The following is a 9,595-nucleotide window of genomic DNA, read 5'->3' as shown; positions in this document are numbered from 1 at the left end:
AAAGAAAGAAAGAAAGAAAGAAAGAAAGAAAGAAAGAAAGAAAGAAAGAAAGAAAGAAAGAAAGAAAGAAAAAGATTTCTGAGTTTCCAGGAGCCAGAGCCTTCCCTTAGAATCTTCCCCTAGAATCCATTGAAGATAAATTCCTGGCCAGTACCAAATCCATTTTCTTAAGTTCCTTGTATAACTAAGCACTCTGTATTTATAGAATATACATGTATCTTCCTGTGTGTTTTCTTATTCTTCCTTTTTATTTAAATGCTTTAAATAATCTCTAGAATATTTACAATAGCTAACACAGTGTAAATGCCATATAGTTTTCCCACATTGTTTAGAGAATAATGCAAATAAAATGTCTGTATTTGTGAATCAGAGTTACAATCTAAGGTTTTCAATCAGTGGTTGGTTAAATTTACAACTTCTGAGATCACTCTGCCTGCAGCTTTTGTGACAGCAGGGGTGAGGAAGAGGATGATAGGTAAGACCTCTCACTTTGCAGGGACCTCTTGAGAGGAAACCCTCGCTGTTCCAATCCATATACTTTACCTAAACACAGACCATTCTTCTTGAAGCACTACTCATTAGGGACCTTTCAGAGGCCTGGATTGCTCAGCAGGACAAAGAATGAGTCTTGATTTCATCAAGAAACTTTGCCACAACAATTTCGTTCAGAAACCTCACAGATTACCGTACCGTATTAAAGGCACATTCTGCTGTGATTTAACGTAGCACCTCCCTCAGACATTCTTGCTCCTACCTATGGTCCCTGTGTGGTGTGTTCTCTGATGCTGCTAATGAGCTTAAGTGACAAGAACTCGGCATTGAGATGGCTGTTGCAGTACCTTCAAAAAAGCATGCAAAATGCTCCTTTTAAAAAGGGTTCAATTAATCTTAATTTTTCAGGGTTTGCTGAATGACTGCAATCAGCTTTAAGCTTCACCAAGTGACTGGCCCAAGTACACATGATGAAGCCAAGGGCTTCTCAATGAAGAACGGTTACCGGATAATTTGCCGTACATTTCCTGCATGGTTTCCTCCAACAATGCATTTTCTGTTAATATTTTTGATCTGAAACAAATACATGACAGTCTAAACTCAAGTTATGAATTAAAAATATAGAGGTTCACTTTAGAACTAAGATAGGAACATCTCAAATTTCAAAGTGCATACAGAGAAGAAACTGAAATTTAATTCATAGTTGGGTTTTTTGGGGGGGAGGGGATAATCTAGGAACTTGCAATTTTCAGATGTCATCTTCAAAACTCCTTATATTGAGCACACCTATAAGTGTTTGAGCATAAATGAAATAGGCCTGAACATATGCTGATCAATTCTAGAACTTAATTAAAAGCAATGTGGCCAAATCATGTTGCAATAGCCAGTGGGCTAAAAATGCCAAAATGTTACCCAGCTGTATTTTAAAGAGTACCTGTAATAAAAATTGTAAAGTTGAAATGATGAAAGAAAACTCATTACATTATGCCTTAATGTACCAGAAGAGGCAAAGGTGTGTTTGCCAAGGGGTTGGGAGGAGTTAGTCCCTTCAAGCAGGGCTCTCACAGCACTCTGACTTCCATCCCCACTTATATTCCTAGTCCTTGGTGTCTTGAAGCCTCAAGGAACTCCTCCTCAGACCAGCTGAAAGCAAGGAAATGAGAAGGATGTAGGGATGTAACTCCACCTCCATTCTATTTCTTTTAATATTCTCCTTTAAAGTTAAGCAAGGTGACCCAGACTCAGAAAGACAAGAATTGCATTCTGTCTTACATGTAGATTTTTTAAGATGGTATGAGTATGTTAGAGACGATGGAACTAGATAGGAGACTGTGAGGAGAGGAGGGTTATTGAGGTAGGGGTTTAGCAACAGGCATATGTGACTGAATAGAAAGCAGGCTACTGGCAGTCTAAGATGGCAAAGAGGGTAGATGGGGTACAGGGGAGCAAGAGTGAGAGAAGAACCAACATATACAAACCTTTCTTGAAGTGCAATAATAAAATCTAACACTTGGCATGCTAATTAAAATATTTTTATGAGAGCACAGTGGATTAAAAACAGTGGTGTGAATAAGTCCATTCACGTATAATTTAATTTCATTTAAAGAAGGTCTTCACCACAGCCAATGATCAGGAGGTGGGCCTCAACACTGAGGAAGTTTGAGCACAATCAGTATACTCACAGGTTAATGAACAAATGAATTCCTGGTATGGCAGCTAGAATTCTTATGCAGTAATTTGGTTAGGAACTCATGATCACTATTCTTCAATGGTTTGCTCGAATCTACTGCAAATCCATTAAGATAACACACACTCTTTTCTGGCGTGTTGCACAACAACAGTACAAGAACTTTGCTTGCTGATAAGAATTTCTGCAATATCTTGGCCTGGTTCTGTTGATTTTCCACGTTAAAAAAAAAAAAAAAAAACAAAACTGACACCCGAATTGATGGTGATATCAGTCAGTCACTAACTTGTCTTTGAGGAATTAACACTGGAACCCAGGCCTCCTGAATATGTCTCAACTTAAAGTGCATTGGATTAGCACATGCTTTTTCATCAGTTTTTGTTTCCTCTTTGGTGACAGAGCAAGCCAGAAAAGCCCAAGCTTTCTTAACACATAAGCTCTTGGCACAAAACCTTGGGTTACTTTCAGTTTTCTCACCATTAGCTGATCCTAGAGCCGAACTCCCTTTTGTTCTGAGCTGAGGGAAAATGATATCAAAGGTGAAGTCATGTGCCAATGAGGAATTTGCTAACTTTGCAGCAGCTGCCATGTTAGGTATCTAGCAGGTGTTTGCCCTGACTGGAGTTTCATCCTGCCGACTTTTTGTGGGCCAGTCACTCCAGCAAGCAAGGGAAACTGTGTGAAAATGGCTCAGGAAGCCTGCCTCTCCTTCTCCTCGTTCTCCTCTTCCTCCTTTTCTTTCTCCTTCTTTTGTAAGAAAGGCTATCATTAATTGTTATAGAGTATAGTACAGAAATGGTAAGATCAATAGAGTGTTGTAATTAGGCTTGAAGCCAGACAAACCTGGGCTTAACTCTGAGCCCAAATATAGGCACTAGTTTGAGGAGCACACGGAAATCGTTTAAGCGCCTCGGTCTTTCTCTGTAAAGTTGGGATGCAGTTTGTAAATTTACATACGCTAAATGGTACACTGTGAACATTATGTCTGGAAACCTTTAGGATATAAACATCACATTCAATATTTTTGCAATCTTTTTTTATTGAAAGGCAAAATTAGAAAGGTAAGCTTAAATCAGAATATCTGAAAATATGTGTGTGTTTGATTTTAGAATGCATTAAGAGTAGAAGTAAAAGAAAAAAAACAAAAAAAAAACAAACAAACAAAAAACAAAAACATGACCACAGCTTTTTAAGTTGGCTTAAGTTCCCTTTCCATTGAGATCAGACTGATATAATTAATTGTAACATCTTCCAAAAATGAACAATGTACTTAAGAAGCACTGTCTTCTATTAAGGATCAGGAATGCCTATCTTTCTCCTATATATAAATGTGGTATACCGATGTATATACTGATGTTAAATTGTGTTCAAAGTTGTGGAGGCTAGCATAGTTTAACAGGAAGGACAAGGCTACAGAGATAGCCAACCTGCGTCACTTCTTTCTGATTGTGGGAAAGTTGCTGAGGTCTAGGACCACATTATGCTGTATCTGTTCTACATCTGCTTTTCTTTCTTCTTCTTTCTTCTTCTTCTTCTTCTTTTTTTTTTTTTGGTCAGGAATTAGGCTATGTGAGAATTGTCACTTCCACAGGTAGAAAGTTGAAATCATGATGACTTGTTCAAGAAGCTATGAAACATTATCTGTAATCACCCAAAGTGCCTGAATGATAATGAAAACATTTATTACCACCTAGAACAGCCCATAAATACAGATCCTGACTATCCATTTCATATTTCAAAAACCAGAATGCTTTAAAAATATGACAGAATTTTACCTAAAAGACACAGCTTGTCCACATGTACTACCTTACTTAATGTGTACCCTTAACCGTGTGTGCTCATACATATGTATGTATTAAAGGTAAGAGTCTTTCAATTATTGAGATTAAGAAAACACTTTAGAGACATCTGGAAAAAATAGATGATGTCTTTAAAATGCAAGTTTGCCACCAAGATCAATAATAATTTTGTGACCGAATGGGTGCACCAATTACTTACTAAGATAGTCAATAAGTATTTTCTGTAAATATTGTCTTTACATGGGAGAAGAGGAAAGAGTTGAACAAAAAAAGAAGACATGTCCTTTGCATGCACTTGAGGCTACACCATAAAGATCAGTACAAAGGAAAGATTACAGAATCCACATTAAATAGGCATAGGTGTTTGTGATTTTAGAACTTTTATGCATAGATTTCAAAAGCCTGTATCAATTTGATTACCTCTGTAGTATTCTGGGCCAACTGCTGTTTTTTTTTTTTTTTCACATTAATCTCCTAGGTGGATTTTTCCATTTTGACCAATTTTATGCGACCCTGTTTGTCTGAATCACATTGCCAGAATTATAATGTTCACCAGTTGTAAACCTTTCTGGGTTCAAGACAAGTCAGCTGTTTTAATACTTTGATCATCATAACTGAGGTGTTTATGATCACTTCTCTCTGTCAATCAATGCTTACATATGTTCGTCTTATCTCCAAAACCTCACCCACTGCTCTTTTCAAGCTAAGTGACTGACAATCCTAATTCACACTGTTCAGCTATTACTATTTATTTTGCCATTTCCTTAAACTTATTATTCATCCCCACTGTTGGACTGTCCCAGCACAGAAGTTTTTCATATTGGATAGATGTGGGAATACTGTAAAACAGAGCAGAATAAAATGAATTAAAAAACTAAAATATACGTATGACATTTCTCCTTTCAGCCACAAAAACAACGTGTATCATGGAGTGACATGTTAAGAAATATTGCCACACATGGATTAAAATCATTTGAAAACAACACCCAAACAAAGGTGAAGGTGATCTCATTTTACTCTCTGCCGAAGGGTTCTGTTCTTGAGATCCCCTGGAGTCTCCATGGCAAAATTTTAGTCTTCTGTGGTACTTATCAAATTGTATTTTATACTGCAAGAACACTTGTGAGACTATGTCTAGCCTTGAGAGTGTTTGTTGTTCCCAGAATATATATCAAAAAGCTCATTTACCACAAGATAGCTTAAAGACCCCTTTTGAAGTCATAAAGACAGACTTAATCCAGGACATTGGAGGAAAGATTAATGATGGAATACAGCTAAATAAGAATGTCAGTCCATATGTGTCAGTCCATATTTCTGTTCCCTTTATGGCTAACAGACTCATTCTATTACCTAGCAAACTTTGTAATGAATTACACCATTCCTTCATGGTTACACAGAGTCCTGACAATCTGACCGCCAACCAACTCAACCAACCAGTAAGTTAAACAGCGTAGGCAGAAGACATCTTATAGGGCAGCATGGTGTTGACTCAAGAGTGCACTCAACAATTGCTGAGGCCCCTGCTTCTGAGTTACCCTTGACTTAGTGAATGAAAGTGCTGACATCCACTACCTTGAAGCTCACTAGAAGTGGGAACATTTATCTTGCCATAGTTCAGTCTAGAAGACCTCACAGCAAGTAAAATAGGTACACCCCATAACTGTTAAGTGAATAAAAGGGATACCACAGAGATTTGTGTTACAAACAAAATGTCCACGGCTGCTGACTGGATGAAGTACTTGGAGAGTATTGCTGAATAAAGGCGATTCAGATCCAACTAACAATGCATATTAATTACCTGCAAACTTGACTCAACAGGGAAAACAAACCAAAGCGTGGCTATGACACAGTTACAAATCTTTAGGTATTTGAATGACACCAGAAAAACTGGGTTAGGGCTACAGGGGAGAAAGACCGCCTCTCCACCACATCCTTTCCTTAGCAAGCAATAATGACGATGGCAAAGGACTGGGGAAATGAAAAGCATGCCACCCAATCATAGATATCCATCATGCCCCATCAGTACACACAAAGCAGGCAAGCCCTTCACCCAGTTTAAGCTAATGATGTATCTCTCTGCTTTCCCTGGACCACAGAGGGCTGCTCATTTTGGTAAAGCTAAGACCAATGTCAGCCACTGAATTACTGCCAATAAAGTGCCAATCTCTAAAGAGGCAAGGCAAGATTTGCACTAGATTCTAACTACTAAATTGTCGCTTACCTCAGGAAATGAGAATTTTCTCTTAACAAGTCCTGAGAAAGTTATTTGTATTTTACACACTGGTGAAGCTGGTAAATTTAACAAATGGGCATTTCGACAGTCTATGGTGGTCTTCCCTGTTTTATTATCTACGTAAAGGAGCATACATAGTCCCCACACCCCTGCCTCCCCCACACACTACCCTTTTCTTCTTGGGAAGCACCTGTCTTGGGAGTTCTAGGAGGCATCGCTTCTGAGTGCCCACAGGGTCAAGTGTACAAATGGTGCAGTGAGTCTTTGAGAAGCCACATTTGTCCCCGAGACTTGAATCACCTGCAGACTGCGTGCCTCATTGGCTGCACCACCTCAGTCCTGACAGTGTCGAATGAGTTTAGGAACCTCACTGAATGTCACATTTTGATTTGAGAGTTCAAACAGCCTAGCCCGTTTAACGTTGAAATGCCGTGTACTTTCTGCTGATGATGGACTTTTCCTTTTCTTTTGTTACTCAGGCAGCTGTGATCAATCTTCTTTGGTTCTGGGATACTTTCTGGGAGAGGAAGGGCATACTAAATAAACTAAGGTAGCAGCTAAGCACACATACCTGTTCTGATTCATAGAAAATCGCTACTTCTTTTTGCTATGCAAGCGCGCTCGCGCTCGCGCGCGCGCGCGCACACACACACACACACACACACACACACACACACACTTCCTGGAATCCCTGCCACATTCATAATCCACAGACATACCCATAGGGCAGCAAAATTCCATGACCATCCCGGCCAAAAACCAAGCCAGGCTGAAGATGAGAAAAGGTGGGGATGATTCCAGGTGGATGTGTAATCAGTAATAAGAAATACATCGAGCCCCGTTATGAACAGAAATCCCCCAATTGTTCAGGACACCCCCTCCCCCTTCCATCCACTGATTTATTAACCCTGAACAAAGATGTAACTGCAGGGTCTCAGAAACTTTTTTTTTTTTCTTTTCTTTTTTTTTTTTTTTTTTTGGTATTTGATTTGGCTTTGAATTTCTTCTTATCTAGTAATACCGTTCATCGCCCATTTTCTTTGCTCAGTTGCCCATCGTTTCCCTCCCACCCCTCCAGAAATGAAAGAAGCCATAGCTTCCCAGTCTTAAGGATGAGACCTCTGCATTTTCTTTGCTTGTTTAGGGCAAGAAATGAAGTGCCGCCTCTTTAAGCGGCAGGAGCATGCAGGAGGAGCATACCTTTAATTTAGTGTTGGGATACCTTACTTGCACCCTGGCTGTTGTCTTATTGGAGACGGCAGCCTGCCTGAGATCCTCTAGCACTGAAATAATATCATCCAGCACGCATTTCTTATCCTGATTTCTCAACACACACAGATGGGAAAAAGTATAATTATAGCCCTTGTGGTTCACCTTCATTTCCAGCACGGCTCGGTGGGTCTGCAGGATCCCCTCAGCCTGGAGCAAAATATTGTCCCCGGGTGGGGAGAGGAGGATCACCCTGCCATACCTCCCAGGGGTGTGTAAGTCCGAATACAGCTGGCTTTTGGACTGGTCCAGGGGGAAAAGGCTGCTGGCTAGGCTGCGCTCGATCTTGGCCAGGCTGTGGCTGGGAGCAACCAGGTGCTCCAGGTCGCCCTCGGTCTGGAAGCGGTTGAGCGCGCTGAGGCCGAAGGTGATGGTCAGGACTGCCGGCACGGTGAGGAAAAAGACCGGGTGCCGGCTCACACACAAGCCCAGCCTGTGGCAGAATGACTGGAGCCCTCTGCGAAACACCTGCCGCAGCATCCTCCACCAGATCCAGCTCGCAGGCGCTCCCGGCCGTCTTAAAAAGCACATGTGACATGTGTAAGCGCCGGGGCTACCCCTCTTTCCCCCTTCCCATTCCCCCCCACCCCAGGGATAAGCCCCCCCTCTCCCCACCTCCTCCTCCGCCTCTTCCCCGCCCCCTCCCCGCGCACACCCCGCAACCGCTCCGCCCGGTCTTCCCCCGGCCCCACCTCCATGCGCTCTTACTACTCTTTCAAACACTGCAGCAAGTTGCAGCAAGGCCGGCAAGTCTCGGGAGCGCGCGTGGGGGCCGGACGGCGGGAGGGAGCTGCGGGGGGTGGCGGGGCCCACCCGGTGTCCCCGTCCTCCCCTCGCCCTGGCCGGCCGCGCGCGCTGCCTCTCACCGCATGAGCCGCGCGTCCCCTCGCTCTAGCCCTTCTTCATGTCGCTGCTGCAGTCCCCCGGCCTCCTTCGCTGGATGGTGGCTGTTCTGCGCGGAGCGTCCCACAGAGGTGGATTTCCTCTCTGTCCCGATGGGCTTCGGTGTCTATCTGGGACCATGTGCCTCTCGGTGTTGTAAGAAGCAGACATGTGCCCCGTGGCGCGGAGGGAGGGCGGGAGTAGAAGGGGGGGGGGCAGCGAAGCTTTTCTCTTTTTAAGATGCTGACAGTTATTTTTAGAGTTTTGTTTTCCTTCTTCTCCGGGCTAGAATGAATGGGAGAGGTAAAGGGTGAAGGCGCTGCTGGCCCATTGGAGCAGGGGCCATCAAGAACCTAGGAGGGAGGGGCTCCATGCTCCTCCAGGGGCAGATTTTAAGCTCCTCTTTCTGCCCCGTGCCCTCGAATTCTGTCTTTTGGCCAAAGAGGAGGAAGCAGAGAGGATGATGCTGCATTTTTAACATTCCACAAAGCATGCAAGGACTTTCCTTGCAACACTTTCCAGGCTAATTGGTCCCCTGAGCTGGGGCCTGCCAGAGACCCCATCTATACTCCTGATTGGGGCTCTCCAGATTCTTCCTTGCTCTGGAGGCTGGGAAGAAAGCAATTGTAGTGTGTGTGTGTGTGTGTGTGTGTGTGTGTGTGTGTGTGTGAGAGAGAGAGAGAGAGAGAGAGAGAGAGAGAGAGAGAATAAGGCAGATAAAGCGGTGTGGCTTCTCAAGTATTATACACATGTTCTGTAAGCTTGAGGTTTCAGGACCTAAAGTTTTTAATACTGGCTTCTGCTCCTTCTCTATCGCTTCCAACCCCCCCCCCCCCCGCTCTTGCTTTCTTATCACAGCTGCTTCCGGGCATATAGTTTAGGCTAATTTTCCCCTGTTGGGAGAATTTCAGATGCAAAACTTTCAGAGACACAGCAGGCAGTTTCGCCTGAAGAAAGGGAGCTAGGTGGGCAGGGGACAGCATCCTGCAGATCTTGCAGAAAACACTTAGGTCTCCATCATAGAGAAAGAAAACTCCCACATGCCCCGAAGTGTGAAGGCCCGAACTCCCCCCTAGCAGACTAGGTCAATTTCAAACATTTGTGCATAATTTTAAACCTGCTGGGGGTATTCCTAACTTCCTGTGGGGGGGAAAATACAAAACGAAACAAACAAAAACAAGATGAAGAAATCCTGAGAACAAATTGTGCAATTTGGTTGTGAACTGATTTTCC

General features: G+C 42.9%; 1 protein-coding gene across 1 annotated transcript in view; it reads right to left on the bottom strand.

Annotated features, from left to right (window-relative positions):
* The window catches only part of Ptchd4 (patched domain containing 4), a 180,934-nt gene extending 172,923 nt beyond the window's left edge, over positions 1 to 8,011 (bottom strand). The window contains exon 1 of the mRNA XM_055614900.1: positions 7,586 to 8,011. Within this exon, the coding sequence (XP_055470875.1) occupies positions 7,586 to 8,011 (426 nt within the window). The remainder of the gene's footprint in view (positions 1 to 7,585) is intronic.
* Positions 8,012 to 9,595: the final 1,584 nt, after the last annotated feature.

This window comes from Psammomys obesus, unplaced genomic scaffold (assembly GCF_907164565.1).
Source record: "Psammomys obesus unplaced genomic scaffold, mPsaObe1.curated_primary_1811, whole genome shotgun sequence".
In the NCBI taxonomy this organism is placed as follows: domain Eukaryota; kingdom Metazoa; phylum Chordata; class Mammalia; order Rodentia; family Muridae; genus Psammomys; species Psammomys obesus.
The sequence above is the reverse complement of the archived record's forward strand: the minus strand, read 5'-3'. Positions and strand labels throughout refer to the sequence as shown.